This window comes from Scomber scombrus, chromosome 9 (genome assembly GCF_963691925.1).
Source record: "Scomber scombrus chromosome 9, fScoSco1.1, whole genome shotgun sequence".
NCBI lineage: Eukaryota > Metazoa > Chordata > Actinopteri > Scombriformes > Scombridae > Scomber > Scomber scombrus.
Genome location: NC_084978.1, coordinates 889,673 through 913,956, shown reverse-complemented (window position 1 = coordinate 913,956; position 24,284 = coordinate 889,673). Strand labels below are relative to the sequence as shown.

Here is a 24,284-nt window from a genome sequence, read left to right as displayed (position 1 = left end):
TTTTTACACCATTCTCTAGTTTTTACGCCTTTTTCTTAAATTATTTATTCCCCCCTGTATGAATGTTGTCTGTCCTATTGGTTGTTTTTAGTGTTTTTTATTGTAGTGATTCAAACCTTGTTGTATATTCTTGTTCAATGATAATAAAGGATTTCTATTTCTACTTCTACATGAGGCTTCAGCAGTCTGAGCTTCACATCTGAATCAGGTTAGTTGTTAACTTCACTTAGTAGAAGATGTTGCTTAAAGGAAAAGTTCACAACTCTTCAAATCTGTCTTAAAGCAGCAGTCAGGTGTTTATATTCCCTCTTAGTGTTTCCTGTAGAGCTGTGGTGGAAGTACAGGAACACAAAGGTATGTATGTATGAGCAGGAGGAATAATTACAGCAAGAAAAACAGGTTCTACTGTTTATTTGGTTCCTCACTGTTGTTTTAAGACACACTTGAGTAACGGTCGTCCTGTCCGTTAACCAGCAGACCCTCATACTGTCTGAGTTCATCCTATCTAACCCTTCTATACTGATTGTTATGCTTTAAGAGCATAAAAGCTAATCAGTAACCACGGTTACCATGCATGTAGTGAAAGTACAGCGTGTTCAGCTGAGATGTAGAAGAGTAAAACATGATGAATGGAAACAAAATGCAAATATCAAAGTGAAGCTACAGCATGTAAAACCTGTTATTATCTGCAATGAGCTGAAGTTCCCTCTTTCTTTAATGAAGTAAAAGCACAATACAACTATGGAACAATACTATAATATAATTATATCCTGCATGAAAAATACACAGAAGTAGTTAAAGTATTACAGTAAAAGTACTGCAGTATTATAGTGATGTAGTATGCAGTATTACAGTAAAAGTACTGCAGTATTATAGTGATGTAGTATGCAGTATTACAGTAAAAGTACTGCAGTATTATAGTGATGTAGTATGCAGTATTACAGTAAAAGTACTGCAGTATTATGAGTGATGTAGTATGCAGTATTACAGTAAAAGTACTGCAGTATTATGAGTGATGTAGTATGCAGTATTACAGTAAAAGTACTGCAGTATTATAGTGATGTAGTATGCAGTATTACAGTAAAAGTACTGCAGTATTATAGTGATGTAGTATGCAGTATTACAGTAAAAGTACTGCAGTATTATAGTGATGTAGTATGCAGTATTACAGTAAAAGTACTGCAGTATTATAGTGATGTAGTATGCAGTATTACAGTAAAAGTACTGCAGTATTATGAGCGATGTAGTATGCAGTATTACAGTAAAAGTACTGCAGTATTATAGTGATGTAGTATGCAGTATTACAGTAAAAGTACTGCAGTATTATAGTGATGTAGTATGCAGTATTACAGTAAAAGTACTGCAGTATTATAGTGATGTAGTATGCAGTATTACAGTAAAAGTACTGCAGTATTATAGTGATGTAGTATGCAGTATTACAGTAAAAGTACTGCAGTATTATAGTGATGTAGTATGCATTATTACAGTAAAAGTACTGCAGTATTATGACTGATGTAGTTAAAGTGGATGGATATATATAAATATATAAATCAGTATATAAATAAGTAAATAAAACAGTATATAAATCAGTATTTTATCAGTAAATAAATGAGTAAATAAAACCGTATATACTGTAAATCAGTATATAAATGAATATATAAGACAGTATAAATCAGTATATAAAACAGTATATATTCAGTATATATTCAGTATATAATAAGTAAATAAATAAATATATAACACAGTATAAATCAGTATTTAATCACTGTATAAATAAATAAATAAAACAGAATATAAATCAGTATTTAATCAGTATATATATATCAGTATATAAATGAGTAAATAAAACAGTATATTATGATTTCAGCTGCTGTCTCATACAACCGTTCCTTTTCATCTGCCGCTCTCCAACCAATCAGCTCACACGTCCACTGACTCCTCCGCCAATCAGCGCTGTCCACGAGGTTCAGCCGTGGTTGGGAGGCGGGCTCTGTCCACTCTGACCGAGATTTCCCCTCCGACCAATCAGCAGCTGACAGTTGACAGTAAACGTCAAACACTCGCCGCTCTTAGCCAATCAGCGACAGACGGAGGGCAGTAATCCCACGTGACCCTCCTCAGCAGTTCCCAGGCGGTCACATCGGAGAGCCGGAGGTGAGTAAAGAAACCGATAAATGTCACTTATTTAGGGGCTACGCAGCAGGATTATTATATCTTCAGATTAATATTATGATATTTAATATGCGTGTGTTCTTATAACGTAGACAACGTCCTTTTTTAGCCCTTAAAAGTGAAACTACGTGTATGCAACGTGCTGTTAGCGTCGGGCTGAGTGGCTAACTGAGGCTAATTAACCACAGGTGAACTGAGCTTTTACTCACATTTAATCCACTAGTACGTCAATTGATCACATTATGCACATGTCAAAGCTAAGCGAGGCTGTGGTAGACCAAGTGGAATAACATCTGACTGTGTTTTTAAGGGAGAAATTCCTTTTATACTTTCTTTTCGTAAGCAGCATCGACGCTAAAAGCTAGGAATGGGGGGGTTAGAGGGGGGTTGGGGGGGTCAGAGGGGGTTTCTAGGTCAATTAAATCAGCTTTAATTTAGGCTAATAAATGATATAAATTAACATTAAAGTGTTAAAACAAAGCTGTGACAGTGTGGGAGTGACTCAGAGGTCAGTGCTGATGTAAAACTGTCAATGTTCGTTAGGACTGGGGGGGTTAGAGGGGTTATGGGTCAATTAAATCCGTTTTATTTGGGTTAATAAATGATATAAATGAACATTAAAGTGATAAGACTGAGCTGTGAGAGTGACTCAGAGGTCAGAGCTGATGTAAAACTGTCAGCTATCAATCAGCAGATGATTAATCAATAACCTTCAATAAGATGAAAACACCCAAAACAGTTTGTAGAATTAGAGTAAAGCACATATGTGTTCATTAGCTTTAATCACAGCTTCTTTAAATGTGAATATTTTCTGGTTTCTTTAAATTGATGATGAAAATGATCATTTGTTGCAGCTCTACAGCTCATTTAAACATTAAAAACAGATTATTTAGTTAATAAAAAGATTAAAAACATTTCTGTAAATGATGTGTGCAGATGCTCTGGGTGATAAACAGCAAAAAGAAACATAAATATTTATTTTTTATTTTTATTTGGGCTTATAAAAGATATAAATGAACATTGTGAGTGACTCAGAGGTCAGAGCTGATGTAAAACTGTCAGCTATCAATCAGCAGATGATTAATCAATAACCTTCAATAAGATGAAAACACCTAAAATAATATGTAGGATTACAGTTAAGATCACAAAGTTGAATTAAATACCAAATATGAAGTGATAATGTGTTTTTAATTAAAGAGTAATAACTGAGGAGTCATTTTTAATCTGCTTATTAAAGCTTTAATTGATTAGTTTACAGCTATTTTAATAATTGATAATTTTGAGACATTTTTAAGAATAAATGTTAATTAATTTTGATTCCAGCTTCTTTAAATGTGACTATATTCTGCTTTCTTTGCTCCTTTATGACACTAAACTGAATATATTTCACTATTTACTGACCAACTGATTGATAATCGATTTAATTTATAATGAAAATGATCATTTATTGCAGCTCTACAGCTCATTTAAACATTAAAAACAGATTATTTAGTTAATAAAAAGACTAAAAAACCCTTTCTGTAAATGATGTGTGTAGATGCTCTGGGTGATAAACAGCCAAGAAACACACACACACACACACACACACACACATACACACATACACACATTACATACACACACACACATACACACACACACACACAAGAAGAATTAAGACCCTCCAGTAAAGTGAAATTAAAGGTAAAACATGGAAAATCAAAGTGAAACTATTATAAATCTGTTTTTAATGTTGATTTGATGCTAAATGTCCATCTCAGGGTTTTAGTTTCACTTCTTTCTGACATCAGAGTATTTACAGGACAATAACTAAACATCATCTACCAGAAAAGCCCTGAAGACTAAATAAGGAGAGTTTCCTGTTGAGTAATAGATTTAAGATGAGTCTGTTTGATAGTTTATTCAGTTTGTGATGACATCATAACGAGGAATCTGATTGTTTTACAGACTTCCTGCAGAGTTTATGCTGCAGCTTTAATTCTGATTATATATAAAAACTGGTCCTGAAACCTGTCTAACTTTAATATAAAGCTGCAATTAATGATTATTTTAAAGCTCTTTGATCTTTTATAAAGTCAGTAAAATGTGCAAACTGGCATAAAAAGCATCACAGTTTCTAAAAGCTCCGCAAATATTCACATTTAATAAACTGGAATCAGAATTAAAACATTTCTTTACTTAAAAACCTAAAAATGATTATTAATTTAAATCTGTTGGTCAACTAATAGTGATTATTGCAGCTTTGGTTAATTATATCATCTGTTTCATATGGAAGTACATGTATTTATGTGATAGATTTTACTTTTAATTTACATAAACAGAAGAAATAGTTGTAATAATTTAAGTTTTAAGGACAAAAAATAAATAAGTGAAATTAAATCCCATTTATTCAGCGATTAAAGAAGAATCAGGTTACACTTAAACCCAAAATATGTTTAATTTGTAATAATAAGAACGAAGCTTCTCTGCTGTTTGTTCAGTAATCTTATAATATAGTGTTTAATTCAGACGTTGTTTTAAAGGAGGAGGTTAGTGTGTGTGTGTGTTACACTGTGTGTGTGTGTGTGTGTGTGTGTGTGTGTGTATAATGTGTGTGTTAGTGGATCACATGCTGGGACCTCATGCTGGGATCCAGTTGGACCAGTTCAACCTGCTGGTTTCTATCAGCTGTATTAACACATCATGCTGAGTAACACCGCCGCCGGCTCTGAACCGGCTCAGTGAGACTGAGACGCTCAGAGTGAACACTAGGTGGCAGCACTGAACACTAGGTGGCAGCACTGAGACACTCTGAGTGAACACTAGGTGGCAGCACTGAGCTCTCAGAGTGAACACTAGGTGGCAGCACTGAACACTAGGTGGCAGCACTGAGACACTCTGAGTGAACACTAGGTGGCAGCACTGAGACACTCAGAGTGAACACTAGGTGGCAGCACTGAGACACTCAGAGTGAACACTAGGTGGCAGCACTGAGTGAACACTAGGTGGCAGCACTGAGACGCTCAGAGTGAACACTAGGTGGCAGCACTGAGTGAACACTAGGTGGCAGCACTGAGTGAACACTAGGTGGCAGCACTGAGACACTCAGAGTGAACACTAGGTGGCAGCACTGAAACACTCAGAGTGAACACTAGGTGGCAGCACTGAAACACTCAGAGTGAACACTAGGTGGCAGCACTGAAACACTCAGAGTGAACACTAGGTGGCAGCACTGAACACTAGGTGGCAGCACTGAGACACTCTGAGTGAACACTAGGTGGCAGCACTGAGTGAACACTAGGTGGCAGCACTGAGACGCTCAGAGTGAACACTAGGTGGCAGCACTGAGTGAACACTAGGTGGCAGCACTGAGTGAACACTAGGTGGCAGCACTGAGGCACTCAGAGTGAACACTAGGTGGCAGCACTGAAACACTCAGAGTGAACACTAGGTGGCAGCACTGAAACACTCAGAGTGAACACTAGGTGGCAGCACTGAGTGAACACTAGGTGGCAGCACTGAGTGAACACTAGGTGGCAGCACTGAGACGCTCAGAGTGAACACTAGGTGGCAGCACTGAGACGCTCAGAGTGAACACTAGGTGGCAGCACTGAGCTCTCAGAGTGAACACTAGGTGGCAGCACTGAGCGCGTTTTATAGTTAATATAATAGAACATTTGTTTTATAAAATGAGCTGATAGTGAATTTTGCTGCTGCTGCCAGTTAGAAACCACAAAATGTTATAATAACATTTTATAAAATTCAAATTAGTTTTATCAGTTTCTTCTGATTCGGAAACAATAAAATTAAATGCTAGCAGTTTTTTTTTTTTTAAATGTAAAAAAAAAATTTGTAAGAAAAAATTAACTTATTGTGACATCACTAGGTGGCAGCACTGAGCACGTTTTTATAATTACAAGAAATGTTATCGTAAAGTAGAAGAAAAAACTTGATTATTCAACAAACAAAAAAGACGTCTGCAATTATTTTAATAAAAAAAAAATTCTAGTAAAAATGTGAAATTTTCAGTTTCCAGAATTTTTGAATGTAAAATTTTACACAAAGCTTCATAAATGTATAAATTTAAATGTATTTCTATATTTTACGTATTTATTACCAGACTGAGTTTCTCTAGTTTCAGTTGTTGGAACATTTCTAACGTTTACTTTCACAGATTAGTGACACATGAAGTTATTCAGTGTTTAAATTCCTGTTTTCATGCAGGAAGAAGAAGTTTATCTCCGTTAGTCTGAGTTTAAACTTTAACCGGTTAAAGGATCATTGCAACGTTTTAAAGGAGAGAAGAAGAAGTTTGTCTTTAAGTGTCTGAAAGTCAGAAATAGGAGACTCAGAGATTTAATTAAAAATATTGGTTTTAACTTGTTTTAAACAATTTAAAAGTTACATCATTTAAAACTCGGCATACTTTGAACATTAAAACAAATGAATACGATTGTAAAAATGTTCCATTAATGTTAAAACCATAGACTGTATATATAATGGACGTAACATCCGTGACGTCACCCATTGGTTTGTGGACTGCTGCTCGGAGGCCAATAGTATCGGATCTGAGCAGCGCCATCTTGAACATATCAGGTGCATGCTGGGAAAAATAAAAACAGGGATTCTACTTATATGGGCATCAGGAGGAGCATGAGGCGCCCTCCTGAACCTGTGAACCAATCAACCTGTCAATCACCACGTAGCCACGCCCTAATGCATACCCTGCTTTATCGTCACATATAAAATCAGGGAGGCCAAAATGTCCCAAATGAACATCATACTGCATTGAAGAAGGCTTTAAACTAGCGATTGAGACCATAAACACATTTTGAAAACGTTTACTGAGGTTAGAAATCAAGTGAGGAGTTGGTGAATTCTCCATTGACTTGTATAGAGACGGAAGTCCTTTTGACACCAAAACGGTCGCCCCCTGGTGGCCTTTTGATAGAATGCAGTTTTAAGTTACTTCCTGGTTGGCCTCATTTCAGAGGACCAGAACTCCCCGCCTGGTTTAGTTTATAAAGGGTCTTGAGTCGATCAGACGGAGTCGGAGCAGCAGATGTCCTGCAGGCTCAGCAGCTCCTAAAATCAGATTAAGTCTCTGCAGACCCGACGCTGTCAGTCTGGATCCATAACGGCTCATTCAGCTGGTTTCACTGGTCTGATTAACTGGTTTTATCAGCCAATCAGAGAGCCTCTAAAAGCTCATTAAGCGCCGGCGGCTCTAAAGGCAGAGAGTCTGCAGGACTCTTTATTCTGCTTCCTGTCTGGATGTTATTTATTATCTCAGGGATGGAAAGCAGAGTTCCTCCTTTTATACCTTTAATATATAAATAAATAAATACATTTTACACAAAGGACTAAAACTTCTCATCCTGATAACAATACCTCTCCTGATATAGAACATTTAATAAATCAATTTAATGTGTAAAATATGGACGGACTAAGTATAAAACATATTGCTGTAAAGAATTTGATTTTATGTCACAATTAAATATTTATCATTATATCACAGAAGCTGTTTTTTATCCCTTAGAAAAGTTTAAAGAGGAAATAATGTATTTATTAATGCATTGATAATGTATTTATATTTTATCTGCACAGAAATATAATATAAAAATAAAATAAATAAAATACTAAATCTTTTGACACTTAAAACAAACGGCTGTTTTTATCTTTTATTTTTAATTCAACATATTTTATTAAACTTTCAACATTTTGTTTAATTGTACTTTTCTTTTTCTTTGTGTTAAATATTTTATTGGTTTTTTTCCAACATATAAACACCATAAAACAGGCAGTTACACAAAGTTATAAATTAATAAAAATGACATTAATATTCTATTAATGGGGTTAAAAACACAATAAATAAGTTTTATTTAACTTTTTAATAATTAAATGTTTATATCTCTGTTTTATGAGCTGTAGAAATAAAACTTATAATTATTATATTTGTGCCTTTTTTCTGGATTTAAATGAAATATGAAACTCTGCCGTTTAATCCTTTAAACTCCACGTGGGCTTCGATGCTAAGCTAACGGCTAACAGGTAGCGAGGCATGCTAATGCTAATCCTGCTAATCTGCTGATCCTGTTAGTGCTGCGTGAGAGGATGAAACACAGCTCATCACTTCATCAATCATCACAAAATTAATGCTTAATAATACGACGATAGATAAATAAGATAAATAAATAAATAGTTTAATTAGATAAAAAACATAAATATAAAAATATAAACATGTTCCAGCTGCTTAAATGTGACTGTTTGATGCTTTTTTTGGTGATAAATGATAATAAATTAATAATATTTTTAGTTTTGGATGAAATAAAATGAAACTTTTAAACATGTAAACTTAAAGCTGCAGTTTGTATTCTCACCACTAGAGGGAGCTGCACCACACACGCTGCACCTTTAAGTTTCTGCCTCTTTTCATCCAAATGTGACTAAATTAAACTAATTAAACTGTATTTTCAGATCAATATTAAGCTGTTACATTTAAATAAGTTTATTTATAATATATTAAATGTATTCAGAGTTTTAATAACGTGTTTAAAAGTCTGATTTAAAGAGTTTTTACTGCTGTTATTAGTTGATTTTCAGCTACATTTACGTGTTTTTAACATTATTTGTGAGGATTTTCTGCTTTTCTGTGTTTTATATAATTTATATAATTTATATAATTTATATAATGTATAATATTAATATCTGGAGTCAGTCTGCAGAACAACGTTTCACTTTAAATATTCAGATGAACATTTATTACAACTTTCTGACATTTTATGAACTAAAACATGAATCAATAAAACAATAATCAGATTAATCAATAATGAGAATAATTAGTTTAAGAGTCAAATAACTTTTTAATGTGTTATTTTGTGCTCAGATCTTAAAAAGATTCAGTTTATATTCAGTTTATTGTTTTTATACGACAACAAAACATCAAATTATCAGTTTTGAGAAGCAAATTTTAAACATTTGAACTTAAAATGATTTTGTTTTAATAACAGCAGCAGTTATATAAAGCTGATTTATTATAATAATGTTTTAAATAATAAATATTAAACAGGTCCGTCTGTAATATAAATGTTTACCTGCAGGGACGTGTGTGTGTGTGTGTGTGTGTGTGTGTGTGTGTGTGTGTGTGTGTGTGTGTGTGTGTGTGTGTGTGTGTGTGTGTGTGTGTGTGTGTGTGTGTGTGTGTGTGTGTGTGTGTGTGTGTGTGTGTGTGTGTGTGTGTGTGTGTGTGTGTGTGTGTGTGTGTGTGTGTGTGTGTGTGTGTGTGTGTGTGTGTAATCATGTTTGTGTGTCACTGTGTGTGTGTGTGTGTGTTTGTTACTGTGTGTGTGTGTGTGTCGGTAATTATTTGTGTTAGTTACTGTGTGTGTGTTTCTGTTAATGTGTGTGTTAGAGTGTGTGTGTTAATCCCTGGGTGTGTAATCTCATTAGGGTTAATGGAGCTTTGTTTGTGGGGTGTCGCCCCGTCTCCATGGCAACAGATGGATCTCAGAGGAAACACAGGTGTAATTGACCTGATGTGTGTTTAATGCAGCAGAAATACACTAAAAACTACAATAACATTTATTAATTATCTTTATTATTAATTAGTCTGTAAATCAACTGAAAGGCTGCGGTTAACTATTATTTATATTATTGATTATTTTCTATATTAATTAGTCTGTAAATGTCAGAAAATGGTGAAAAAATATTCTCTTCACGACTGAAAGCTTTAAAAAAAAGCTCCATGTTTGTATTTATGTATTTTAATTTTATTTTTTTATTGTTTATTTAGTCTTTAATTTAGCTTATTTATTTTATTATTAGTTTTGTTTTTTTTAAATTATTTATATTTTAGTATTTTTTTAATTTAGTGTATTTAGTTTATTTATTTTGTATTTTTTTAGTTTATTATTTTTATTTTTATTATTCTTTAAATTAAGTTTATTATTTAGGTTTTATTTATTTATTTAGTTGTCTGTCAGGTAGTGCAAACGAGAACTAGGTGGACTTTTTTTTTACTATTCTTGGCGTTAATAATAATAAAATGTGATTTATAATGAGAATAATGTTGTTGTAGTGTTTGCTGGTATAAACCTGCTGAGCTGTAACAGTCTCCCCCCCTCCCCCCCCCCCCCCAGTTATGGATCAGCGGGTTTGGTTAAGTGTTCTTCTGGCGTTGGGCCTCGTCTGCCTCAGCCTGGCTCCCGTCTCTCGGGCCGATGACGTGATGGAAGACGCTCTGGGAGACGACGTGGACGTAGAAGACGAGCTGGATCTGGACGTAGCCGGAGTCGAAGATGATGAAGAGGAGCTGGACCTGCAGGACGAAGCTGCGGACGCTCCGAAGGCCCCGGCCATACCTAAGGTACCGACGCAGGCAGCTGATTGGTCCGTCTGTCCTCGTTAAGACGCTGGCAGCTGATTGGTCCGTCTGTCCTCGTTAAGACGCAGGCAGCTGATTGGTCCGTCTGTCCTCGTTAAGACGCTGGCAACTGATTGGTCCGTCTGTCCTCGTTAAGACGCAGGCAGCTGATTGGTCCGTCTGTCCTCGTTAAGACGCAGGCAGCTGATTGGTCCGTCTGTCCTCGTTAAGACGCCGGCAGCTGATTGGTCCGTCTGTCCTCGTTAAGACGCAGGCAGCTGATTGGTCCGTCTGTCCTCGTTAAGACGCAGGCAGCTGATTGGTCCGTCTGTCCTCGTTAAGACTCGTTAAGTTTATAACTGCTGAAGGAGGATATAGAGACGATGTTACGCAATAACCAGGAAATAAAGACAGAAATCATCTTTAAATAAATAAATAACTGGAGCTCTTAAAACAACAACAATATAAATCGGTCGTCGGTTTGGGTTAAAAATAGATTCACATTAATCTTTGATCCTGAATCGAGTCACAAATACATTAAAATAACTTTTGTAATAATGTTATATAAGACATTATTTTTAGCCCAAAAAAGAAAGATGATGGTTTTTAATGGTGATAGTAGTACTGGAGTAATAATAATAATAATAATAATAATAATAATAATTTAAAAAAAATAAATAATAATAATAATAATTTTAAAAAAATAATAATAATAATTTAAAAAAATAATAATAATAATTTAAAAAAATAATAATAATAATAATTAAAAACAAAATAATAATAATTTAAAAAAAATAATAATAATAATAATTAAAAAATAATAATAATAATTAAGAAAATAATAATAATAATTAAGAAAATAGTAATAAAATAATCAAACAATAACAAGCATAATATTTATTTAAATAATAATAATTAAAAATAATAATAATTAAAATAATTCAACACGTTAGGTTCTTTACATGATTAAAACATTAAAATACAATTGAGAAGTTAAATCGGACAATTAAAATAAAAGAGAATAAAATGCTTCCAGTACAAGATAATAAATAATAAAACTAAAATAAAATATAAAAGTAGTAATAATTAAAACAGTGTCACATCAGTTATAAAAAGGTTAAAGTTAATTAATTATAAATTATGTCACTTGTTTATATATATATATTTTTATGGTTTATAGACAAAAATATTTCTGAATTTCAGCAAGAAATTAATAATCAGATGAATCGATAATGAAAATAATGATCAGCTTAAAACATTCAGAACGTAAAAACAAACTCTGAACTAGTTTTGTTTTCTAAAAGTAGTAAACCTTTGTGTGTGTGTGTGTGAGTCATTGATTAACTGGAACAGGAAGTGTGTGTGTAACAGGAAGTGTGTGTTACTGATAAACCAGCTGCAGCAGGAAGTCAGTGTTTGACCTGCTGATCCACTGACCTTCATTCACTCAGAGTTCAGGCTGATAACATTTAGTTTAGTGTTTTATTGTTTATAGTGTTAATGTGTTATTATTTTACTGTGTTAGTGTTTTATTGTTTTATTGTTAATGGAGCTGAATGTGTTTAAAGTTTCAGTCTGTAGATCAGATTAAAGGAGACCGCTGAGTTTAAAGTTAGTTTAAGGACTAAATGATGGATTATAGTTTAATTAATGAGACAATCAAACATTAAAGAGACAAAGAGTCAGATGTTTTATTCAGTGTCTCTAACAGCAGAGACAGTCAGGGTCCACAGCAGCTTAATAATTATACTATTACTATTAATACTACTACTACCATTACTGATTAATACTACTACTGCTACTATAACTACACTGTATTAATGAGGCACTTTTCTAAATGTTTCACAGGGCAGCAAAATAAAACCATAGTTTTAAAAGTAATAGTAAAGTAATTTAATGTTGGAAAAAGGCTACAATAGGCAAATTATATTTAAAGGAGATAAAAAGAAATTAAAGGAAAATTAACTCCGATGAAATCAGGACAGTCTCCAGTAAAAGTCTGTTTTTAAAAGAGATGATGGAGTTTAAAGTGTTTTCTCATCCTGCGTCTCTCTTTGTGTTTCAGGTCACCTACAAAGCTCCAGAACCCATGGGGGAACATTTCTTCGCTGAGAGCTTTGACAGGGGGACACTTGAAGGGTGAGCACACACTTCCTGTCTGCCGTTCCCTCTGCTTCCTGTCTGCTCGTCTCTCTGCTCGTCTGTCTGCTCGTCCGTCTGCTCGTCTGTCTGCTCGTCTCTCTGCTCGTCTCTCTGCTCGTCTCTCTGCTCGTCTGTCTGCTTCCTGTCTGCTCGTCTGTCTGCTCGTCTGTCTGCTCGTCTGTCTGCTTCCTCTCTGCTCGTCTCTCTGCTCGTCTCTCTGCTCGTCCGTCTGCTCGTCTCTCTGCTCGTCTCTCTGCTCGTCCGTCTGCTCGTCTGTCTGCTTCCTGTCTGCTCGTCCGTCTGCTCGTCTGTCTGCTCATCCGTCTGCTGGTCTGTCTGCTTCCTGTCTGCTTCCTCTCTGCTCGTCTGTCTGCTCGTCTGTCTGCTCGTCTCTCTGCTCGTCTGTCTGCTTCCTGTCTGCTCGTCTGTCTGCTCGTCCGTCTGCTCGTCTCTCTGCTCGTCTCTCTGCTCGTCTCTCTGCTCGTCTGTCTGCTCGTCTGTCTGCTCGTCTGTCTGCTTCCTGTCTGCTCGTCTGTCTGCTCGTCCGTCTGCTCGTCTCTCTGCTCGTCCGTCTGCTCGTCCGTCTGCTCGTCTCTCTGCTCGTCTGTCTGCTCGTCTCTCTGCTCGTCCGTCTGCTCGTCTGTCTGCTCGTCTGTCTGCTCGTCTGTCTGCTTCCTGTCTGCTCGTCTCTCTGCTCGTCTGTCTGCTTCCTGTCTGCTCGTCTGTCTGCTCGTCTGTCTGCTCGTCTCTCTGCTCGTCTGTCTGCTTCCTGTCTGCTCGTCTCTCTGCTCGTCTGTCTGCTCGTCTGTCTGCTCGTCTGTCTGCTTCCTGTCTGCTCGTCCGTCTGCTCGTCCGTCTGCTCGTCTGTCTGCTCGTCTCTCTGCTCGTCTCTCTGCTCGTCTCTCTGCTCGTCCGTCTGCTCGTCTGTCTGCTCGTCTCTCTGCTCGTCTGTCTGCTTCCTGTCTGCTCGTCTGTCTGCTCGTCTGTCTGCTTCCTGTCTGCTCGTCTCTCTGCTCGTCTCTCTGCTCGTCTCTCTGCTCGTCTCTCTGCTCGTCTGTCTGCTCGTCTGTCTGCTTCCTGTCTGCTCGTCTGTCTGCTTCCTGTCTGCTCGTCCGTCTGCTCGTCTGTCTGCTCGTCTCTCTGCTCGTCCGTCTGCTCGTCTCTCTGCTTCCTGTCTGCTCGTCTGTCTGCTCGTCCGTCTGCTCGTCTCTCTGCTCGTCTGTCTGCTCGTCTGTCTGCTCGTCTCTCTGCTTCCTGTCTGCTCGTCTCTCTGCTCGTCTCTCTGCTCGTCTGTCTGCTCGTCTGTCTGCTCGTCTCTCTGCTCGTCTGTCTGCTTCCTGTCTGCTCGTCCGTCTGCTCGTCTCTCTGCTCGTCTCTCTGCTCGTCTCTCTGCTCGTCTCTCTGCTCGTCTGTCTGCTCGTCTGTCTGCTTCCTGTCTGCTCGTCTCTCTGCTCGTCTCTCTGCTCGTCTCTCTGCTCGTCTCTCTGCTCGTCTGTCTGCTCGTCTGTCTGCTTCCTGTCTGCTCGTCTGTCTGCTTCCTGTCTGCTCGTCCGTCTGCTCGTCTGTCTGCTCGTCTCTCTGCTCGTCCGTCTGCTCGTCTCTCTGCTTCCTGTCTGCTCGTCTGTCTGCTCGTCCGTCTGCTCGTCTCTCTGCTCGTCTGTCTGCTCGTCTGTCTGCTCGTCTCTCTGCTTCCTGTCTGCTCGTCTCTCTGCTCGTCTCTCTGCTCGTCTCTCTGCTCGTCTGTCTGCTCGTCTGTCTGCTCGTCTCTCTGCTCGTCTGTCTGCTTCCTGTCTGCTCGTCCGTCTGCTCGTCTCTCTGCTCGTCTCTCTGCTCGTCTCTCTGCTCGTCTCTCTGCTCGTCTGTCTGCTCGTCTGTCTGCTTCCTGTCTGCTCGTCTCTCTGCTCGTCCGTCTGTTCGTCTCTCTGCTCGTCTCTCTGCTCGTCTGTCTCTGATGTAATGATGATGTAATGATGATGTCATAATGATGCACCTGCTGGTTTCAGGTGGGTGGTGTCGAGCGCCAAGAAGGAAGGTGCTGATGAAGATATCGCCAAGTATGATGGTGAGTTATAACAAGTTTATTCATGTTTACAGTAAACATGGCAGAATGAACATGTTGGTGTTGTTTATGATGATAAATGAGGTGTTGACAGGTGTGTGTGTGTTTTATAATGTGTGTTTGCAGGTAAATGTTTATAATGTGTGTTTGCAGGTAAATGTTTATAATGTGTGTTTGCAGGTAAATGGGCGGTGGAGGAGATGAGGGACAGTAAGCTTCCCGGTGATAAAGGTTTGGTTCTGAAGTCCAGAGCTAAACATCACGCCATCTCTGCTCAGATGCTGCGACCTTTCACCTTCGACACCAAACCGCTCATCATCCAGTAAGAGACGCACACTCATATACACACACACACCTACACACACACAGACACACACACACCTGTACAGACACATACACCTATACCTGTACATAAACACCTATTCACACACACACTACAACATTATAACATCAGCTGTTGATCTTCATCCTCTTCCTCTTCCTCATGTCTCTGTGTGTGTTTTCAGGTATGAGGTGAACTTCCAGTCAGGCATCGACTGCGGCGGCGCTTACGTCAAACTGCTGACTCAGACTCCAGACCTCGACCTGGTGAGGCTGCACACACACACACACACACACACACACACACACACACACACACACACACTCACACACACACACACACACCCACACCATGGTACTATCCCTGCCCTTAATGACTCACAGTAAATCTTCACCAGAACACTAACTACTGACCTCAGACTCATTTAGTGTTTAGTGGTTCAAACTGTTTGGTTTAAAACTGAAAAACAGCTGATGTCAATTTCAGCTTTTGAACTCAGCTGTTAAAGAGAAAGTAAAGATTTTAAATGTTGTGTTTGATGTGTTCTGAATCTTTATTAATCACCATCTGTAGTCTTATTATACTACTGGTACTTATAATACTACTACTCATACTTGTACTATTATTTTTTAAGTTTACATTTTTCTTTATTAAAGTAAAAATATTACAAGAAAATCCAGATTCTGTTTTCCACAGAATGATCCAATGTTTAGATTAGATTATTTTTATTTTGAATGTGTAAAAGAAGAAAAAAACAAAACAAAAATAACATATTAAAAAAAAGAAAGCACATTGGTCTCACTGAAAACATGATGCAATGCACTGTCAACCACATCCGAAAGGGAAGAAGTCAACACGTATTGAATCCCTGCTTCTTAAATCAATGCTTGCTAAGCTCCTAATTTAATTACTAATTCATAACATCATACAATATCTTACTGATATATATTATATGTAATGTCAATATATACATTTATATTTACTGTTATCAATATATAAATCATTGCTACATTTTTCCATCAAAAATAGCTATAAACATACATACATATATATATATATATATACATAGCTGAGCTGAAGTGAATCTGTGTTGCTTAATCTCACTGAGGAGAAAAACATGTTAATTTATCGTATTAGTTTGTCAGGATTAGAAATGTTTCACCTCTGAGCTTTGACTTGGCTTAACGTAGCTGAACTCTGTGTGTGTTCTTCAGGACCACTTTGTGGATAAGACCGGGTACACCATCATGTTCGGACCTGATAAATGTGGAGAAGAATACAAGCTGCACTTCATCTTCAGACACCAGAACCCCAAAACTGGAGAATACGAAGAGAAACACGCCAAGAAACCCGACGCTGACCTGAGGACCTACTACACTGATAAGAAGACACATCTGTACACTCTGGGTAATACACACACACACACACACACATCTGTACACTCTGGGTAATACACACACACACACACACCTGTACACTCTGGGTAATACACACACACACACCTGTACACTCTGGGTAATACACACACACACATCTGTACACTCTGGGTAATACACACACACACACACATCTGTACACTCTGGGTAATACACACACACACACACACACACATCTGTACACTCTGGGTAATACACACACACACACACACACACACACACACACACACACACACACACACACACACACACACCCACACACACACATACACACACATCTGTACACTCTGGGTAATACACACACACACACACACCTACCTGTACACTCTGGGTAATACACACACACACACACACACACACACACCTGTACACTCTGGGTAATACACACACACACACACACACACACACACACACACACACACACACATACATCTGTACACTCTGGGTAATACACACACACACACACACCTACCTGTACACTCTGGGTAATACACACACACACACACACACACACACCTGTACACTCTGGGTAATACACACACACACACACCTGTACACTCTGGGTAATACACACACACACACACACACACACACACACACACACACACCTGTACACTCTGGGTAATACACACACACACACACACACACACACATCTGTACACTCTGGGTAATACACACACACACACACACACACACACATCTGTACACTCTGGGTAATACACACACACACCTACACACCTGTACACTCTGGGTAACACACACACACACACCTGTACACTCTGGGTAATACACACACACACACACACCCCTGTCCAGTGTAATGAAGCTCCAGGTGTGTATATGTGTGTATATATAACCCCCCCTCTCTGCTGCCCCCCAGTGGTGAACCCTGACAACACCTTTGAGGTTCTGGTGGACCAGACGGTGGTGAACAGCGGCAGCCTGCTGACGGATGTGACCCCCGCTGTGAACCCCCCCGCTGAGATCGAGGACCCCGACGACCAGAAACCAGAGGACTGGGACGAGAGGGCCAAGATCCAGGACCCTGCTGCCGCCAAGCCCGAGGACTGGTCAGTACACACCGCCCGTTACCATGGAGACACTGTCCGGTATCACACAGACCGTTACCGTGGAGACACAGTCCAGTAGTACACTGCACGTTACCATGGAGACACTGTTCGGTATCACACTGCACGTTACCATGGAGACACAGTCCAGTATCACACTGCACGTTACCATGGAGACACAGTCCAGTATCACACTGCACGTTACCATGGGGACAGAGTCCAGTATCACACTGCACGTTACCATGAGGACAGAGTCCGGTATCACACTACCCGTTACCATGGGGACACAGTACGGTATCAGCTGTAGCAGCTTTATGAGCTGATTTTAATAACAAATGACATCAGCTGATCAGTTTAATATTTGAATAACTGACAGAATGACTCGATATGAAAGTAACGCATGTTTTATAACCTCAGTCTGACCTGTGAGCAGCTTCACTCCACCTCAGTGTTTATTGGAATCAAACAAAAAGTAATAATAGTAATGTGTGTGTATCTCTGTGTGTGTATTAATATGTGTGTATCTCTCTGTGTGTGTGTGCAGGGACGAGGACGCTCCCGCTCAGATTCCCGATGAAGACGCAGTGAAACCAGACGGCTGGTTGGACGATGAGCCCGAGTACATCGGAGACCCCGACGCCGTCAAACCTGAGGACTGGTGAGTTACCACGGCAACGCAGGACGATCAGCGAATTTTTATTATATACTCTTTATTATTATTATTATATTTGTTATCAGCTGATTTAATTAAAAGTAAAACCTGGGCACTGATCCCGCCCCTCTGTCTGTCACTTCCTGTCCATCAGGGACGAGGACATGGACGGCGAATGGGAAGCTCCTCAGGTGCCTAACCCCGCCTGTGAGACCGCCCCCGGCTGCGGAGCCTGGAAACGACCAATGATTGACAACCCCAACCACAAGGGCAAGTGGAAGGCACCGATGATCGATAACCCCAACTACCAGGTAAAGGCTCAGGGTGTCCTTTAGTGTTTCCTTGTTCTGTGTCCTAGTTCTTCTATTATTTGCCTTTTACCCACTTAGTCATTATTCTGCCTCCCTAGGTGTAACTGACTGGTTAGTTTGGCTTATTGTAATATCATGATATGGCAGAAGAGTCTTTTCCTGGTTTTAAAGGCGGCGTTACAGTAAAATTATGAACTTACCAGATTGTTCTATTATCTGCTTTTTACCCACTTTATCATTACATCCACATTAGTGATGATTATTTATCATAAATCTCGTATTTTGTGAATGCAACGATACTCATCATTACAATATTGTGAGGTATTTGGTCAGATATATTGTGATATTTGATTTTATCCATATCGCCCAGACCTATAAAAGGTCTTAAAAGTCATTGAATGTTTACTTAAAACGTGCAGATAGCATGCCTCTGATTGGCTGACGTGTGTCTCGGCTGTTCTGATTGGCTGACGTGTGTCTCGGCTGTTCTGATTGGCTGACGTGTGTCTCGGCTGTTCTGATTGGCTGACGTGTGTCTCGGCTGTTCTGATTGGCTGACGTGTGTCTCGGCTGTTCTGATTGGCTGACGTGTGTCTCGGCTGTTCTGATTGGCTGATGCGTGTCTCTGCTGTTCTGATTGGCTGACGTGTGTCTCAGCTGTTCTGATTGGCTGATGCGTGTCTCTGCTGTTCTGATTGGCTGACGTGTGTCTCAGCTCAGTGTGAGTAGATGTTCAGATGTTCAGTGTCTCGGTTTCTTCCTCCGCAGGGCGTCTGGAAGCCGAGGAAGATCGCCAACCCGGCATTCTTCGAGGACCTGCACCCCTTCAGGATGAGCGCCTTCAGCGCCGTCGGGCTCGAGCTCTGGTCCATGACGTCAGACATCTTCTTCGATAACTTCTTCATCTCCAACGACAAAATCACAGCCGACCGTTGGGCCACCGACGGGTGGGGCCTGAAGAAGGCTGCAGAGGGAGCCGCTGATGTGAGTCTATAGGGATGGAGGGAGGGAAGGAAGGAGGGATGAAGGGAGGGATGAAGGGAAGGAAGGAGGGATGGAGGGATGAAGGGAGATGGGATGATTGTGTGTGTGTGTTAACATATTGTATGTGTGTTTGGTGTGTATGTTTAACCCATATATATTATGTGTGTTCCTGTGTTAATATGTTCCTCTGTATGTGTTCCAGCCCGGTCTTGCCACCCAGATGTTGAACGCAGCAGAGGAGCGTCCCTGGCTTTGGGTCGTTTACGTTCTGACTGTCGCGTTACCCATCGTCCTCATCGTCGTCTTCTGCTGCACCGGAAAGGTAACACACATACACACATGTACACACTCTAATACACACACACATATACACACTCACACTCTAATACACACATGTACACATACATATACACACAGTCTAATATACACACACACATATACACACTCTAATACACACATACACACTCTCAGTAGTTGGAGGGAAATGAGGCGTCATGTTCAGACATACTGCGTAACCATCAGCTTAATGTCTGAATGACATCATGATGACATCATGCTGACATCACGGCTGCTCTCTGATGTCACAGCGTGTCATGTGACTGCTGTGATGTCACAGCGTGTCATGTGACTACTCTCTGATGTCACAGCGTGTCATGTGACTGCCCTCTGATGTCATAGTGTGTCATGTGACTGCTCTGATGTCACAGCGTGTCATGTGACTGCTCTCTGATGTCACAGCGTGTCATGTGACTTCCACAGCGCTCTCCAGACTCGGCTCAGGCTGAGTTGAGTCTCGGCAGCTTACAGGAGGAAATAAGTGAAGCTGGACGTTCAAACCGGCCAATCGGCTCGTCTGCTGCCTCCTCGGGCTCGGTGACTCCTCCCACTGCTGCTGTTAGAGCCGCTTCACTTCCTGTTGCTGTCGTTTTAGTGTGTGATGTGTTGGTGTCTGTGCTGCTGTAGAGTAGAGACACACACACACACACACACTCACACACACTCACACGCACACACACACACTCACACACGCACGCACACACAGACACAGACAGACAGACAGACAGACACACACACTGACTGTTACTTATATTATGTATCCAGTGTTGCTCTCAGGGCGTAACTGCACTGCAGCCATCATTTAGACTTTATTTAGAAATTCCTATTTCTACGCTCTTGGTATCAATTCTTCTCTTAATTGATACTAATATTAAATATTAAATAAAAAATATATATAAGATCGAGGCGGCTGCATCACTTCCTCACACTTTCAGTACTTTTATATGAGTGTTGTGTTACTCTTCATCAGTAGATGGAACTCCCTCTTCTTCCTCCTCTCCCTCTTCCTCCTCATCTCCCTCTTCTTCCTCCTCTCCCTCTCCCTCTTCCTCCTCCTCTCCCTCTTCTTCCTCCTCTCTCTCCTCTCCCTCTTCTTTCTCCTCCTCCTCTCCCTCTCCTTCTTCCTCTCTCTCCTCTCCCTCTTCTTCCTCCTCTTCCTCCTCCTCTCTCTTCTTCCTCCTCTCCCTTTCCATCTTCCTCCTTTTCTTCTTCCTCCTCTCTCTCCTCTCCCTCTTCTTTCTCCTCCTCCTCTCCCTCTCCTTCTTCCTCTCTCTCCTCTCCCTCTTCTTCCTCCTCTCCCTCCTCCTCCCTCTTTTTTCTTCAATAGGACATTAAAATGTTACAGCTCAATATATCAAAAAGCAGCACTTTATAAAGAACAGGAGGAATATTTTTATTTATTAAAACTCAAAAGATGGATCATAATTTAAACTTCTGGTTGAGCTCAGAAATAAAAACATTAAATAATATTTTAGAAGCTTTTTATGATTTGATATAAATGGAAGTGATTGTTAAATCGTCTCATATCGATCACTGAATCCTGATCTGATCTTTATCATCAAACATTCAATTAATTTAATATTGAATCATAAAGAAACGTGTGATTTCTGCCCCTAGTGGTTCCTCTCTGTTACTGCAGCTTTTAGTCTTTTTATCTTCAGATGTGACGTCTTTGTTTCGTGTTTTTAATTCTTATTTTAAAAGCTGAACTTTGTGTTTGTGACTCTGCAGCTTTTATATTTTAATCATTTGAATCTTTCTGAGTTTAAACTGATATAAAAACTCTGTGCTGCTGTTTTTGTTTGTGCAGAAGAAGAGCGAAGCAGCGACGCCGGCGGCTGAATACAAGAAGACAGACGAGCCTCAGCCTGATGTGAAGGAGGAGGAAGAGGAGGAGGAAGAGGAGGAGAAGGCTGAGCAAGCTGAGAAGAGCAGTCCAGGTTTCTACCATTAAATCTCAGGAGTCTGTTTATCCTCCTTCTCTTTGTCTCTCTGTCTGATTTATAATCTGTTGTTTCAGCTTCAGCGGAGAAGAGCGACGGAGAGGAAAACGCTCCAGAGAAAGAAGAAGAAGAAGAAGCAGAGGAGGAAGAGGAAGAGGAGGAAGAAGGAGAGGGAGAAGAGAAGGAGGAAGAGGAGGTGAGGAGATAAATGACACTTTAAATACAAACACACAGTTTATTAATGAGGTTTAACATGAATGATCCTTTAAAGTTAAATGATCAGAACAGCTTTTAACTGATTTAGCAGCTGAAGAGCAACCATCATCATCTTCATCTTCATCACTCCTCTAACACAGTTTCTCTCAATGAACATAAAGAAGTAAAGGTTTCAGTTTCAGGAGCTTTTTATGAACCTGAGCTGATGATAAATTCAGATCTTTTTAATAATAAAGCTTTAAATATATTTAATCCGTTAACTTTGTCGCAGAGTTCAGTAAACAGCAGAAACCTTTAAATCATTATTAGTATAAATTAAATGAGAGTTCAGTGTAGATCTGCTGACTGTAAGAAGAAAAAGACTTTAAATGTGTTTCACTATTTCTAACCTCTATCCCTTTCTTCCTCTTGTCCTTCTCTCTCTCCTCCTCTTCCTCTCTCTCCTCTTAATCTTCTCTCTCTCTCCTCTTGTCCTCCTCTTCCTTCTCTCTCTCTCTCTCCTCCTCCTATCTCCTCTCACTCTTCCTCTTCCTCTCTCTCCCTCCTCTTCCTCTCTCTCCCTCCTCTTCCTCCTCCTCTCTCCCCTCTTCCTCCTCCTCCTCCTCTTCCTCCCAGAAGCTGGAGGACGACGTTCTGCGGAGATCTCCGAGGAACAGGAAGGTCAGAAGGGACTAAATATCTTCTCTGAATCGACCCAGACCTCAACACAGCCTCCCCTCCCCCCCCTTCCCCTAAAATACCTCCCAGCTCCTCCTCCCAACTCCTCCCACCTCCTCCTCTTCTACTCCGAGGCGATGAAGCCTAATCGTGGAACCCGTGGAAGCAGCGAAGCCGACAGGAAACTAGCGGCGCCTCCGATCGGACGCCGACGACGATGATTCCAGATGAACTTTTTTTTTAAAGAGATTAACTGAGATTAACTTCTTCCTTCCTGCATCATTCCTTCAGCACACCTGAGCAGACTCGAACCCGCGGGGCCGCCCCGTCCCGTCCGGTCCGCCCCCCCCCTCCCACACACACACACACACACACACACACACACACACACACACACACACACAAACACAAACACAAACACCGCCCGCCGCTCTCCACCCAGCGACAACCCGTCCTGCCAATCAGCTCCCTGCTTTCACCATGTCTGACTCTTCATTGGCTCAATCTGAAGCAGCTCTCACCTGATTGGTCGGCCAATTAGCAGAATATCAGGGGGCCAATTAACTGGATAAGCTCGTTAAGTAGAAAGTCAGCTGATTGGCTTTCCTGTAATTAACAACACAGCAAACATTCAACCAGTTAATCTACAATAAATCTGATAATTACACTTCTGACATGTCATTGGCTAATCTGGAGCAGCTGCCTCTCACCTGATTGGTTCGCTAATTAGCAGAATATCAGGGGGCCAATTAACTAGATAAGCTCGTTAAGTAAGGCTTCGACCAATCAAACGTCGGACACACATTCAACGAGTTAGACTACGATAAATCAGATGATTCCACTTCTGACACGTCATTGGCTAATCTGGAGCAGCTTCCTCTCACCTGATTGGTCGGCCAATTAGCAGAATATCAGGGGGCCAATTAACTGGATAAGCTCGTTAGGTAGGAAGGCTTCTGATTGGCTTTTCCTGTAATTAACAACACATCAAACATTCAACGAGTTAATCTAGATGAAGTCATTTAATTGGCCTTTAAACTCACTAACGAGCTGCTAATCCGACCAATAGGAGCCCTCGTCTTCTTAATTAGTCCCCTGAAAAACAACAGAAGGAGTTAAAGATCCTTCCAGCAGCTGTTTTTAATAAGTCTAACAGTCTAAAGTCTCTAAAGGAGCAACAGAAGAATTAAATTAACTTTAACTAACATGTTTAATTAACAGCAGCTGATATTTAAAGTTTAAAGTTTTTATTGCTCTGTGACTTCGTCCTCTCTTCTTCTTCTGTGTTTTCTGTTTCTTGGTCCTGTATGTGTGTGTGTGTGTGTGTGTGTGTGTGTGTATGTGTGTGTGTGTAATGTGTTTAAACATCCTGATGGTGGCAGCGATGAGAGGTCAGAGGTTTTAATGTCTGTTAATAATAAACAGCTGAGTTATTAAAGAGTGTAAACTAGAACTAGAGTTATATATATTATATCTCACCTTTAAATACACACACACACACACACTCAGTCCAACCCAACAGCTCTGCTATAGATTCTGCTTTATATGTTTATTACTGAGCTCATAGTGTGTTAATGTGCTTTATATTGACTGGTGTTCCTATTATTTTGTCCACTCCATTAACACACATTTAGGGGGACAAAATA

At 40.0% G+C, this 24,284-nt stretch overlaps 1 protein-coding gene across 2 annotated transcripts; it reads left to right on the top strand.

The window, feature by feature from the left end:
• Window positions 1-2,095: 2,095 nt before the first annotated feature.
• canx (calnexin) lies at window positions 2,096-23,023 on the top strand. 2 transcript variants are annotated; one of them, XM_062425733.1, is made up of 15 exons: window positions 2,096-2,154; window positions 10,290-10,516; window positions 12,579-12,652; window positions 14,659-14,717; window positions 14,895-15,036; window positions 15,221-15,302; window positions 16,251-16,443; window positions 17,353-17,542; window positions 18,084-18,197; window positions 18,346-18,502; window positions 19,271-19,486; window positions 19,689-19,808; window positions 21,633-21,762; window positions 21,843-21,961; window positions 22,600-23,023. In XM_062425733.1, exons 2-15 carry the CDS (start codon window positions 10,292-10,294, stop codon window positions 22,654-22,656), a joined length of 1,878 nt encoding a protein of 625 aa, XP_062281717.1. In that variant the 5' UTR covers window positions 2,096-2,154; window positions 10,290-10,291; the 3' UTR covers window positions 22,657-23,023. The 2 variants fall into 2 exon arrangements, with proteins under 2 accessions (XP_062281717.1, XP_062281716.1); XM_062425732.1 differs by having other exon boundaries at window positions 22,597-23,023.
• Window positions 23,024-24,284: the final 1,261 nt, after the last annotated feature.

What these genes read in the sequence shown, in the direction of transcription:
- canx (XM_062425732.1), top strand. Translation starts at nt 10,292, where the DNA reads ATGGATCAGCGGGTTTGGTTAAGTGTTCTTCTGGCGTTGGGCCTCGTC. An exon ending in GACAGGGGGACACTTGAAGG is followed by an intron (nt 12,653 to 14,658) that starts GTGAGCACACAC and finishes TGCTGGTTTCAG; the next exon opens with GTGGGTGGTGTCGAGCGCCA. An exon ending in AAGAGAAGGAGGAAGAGGAG is followed by an intron (nt 21,962 to 22,596) that starts GTGAGGAGATAA and finishes TCTTCCTCCCAG; the next exon opens with AAGCTGGAGGACGACGTTCT.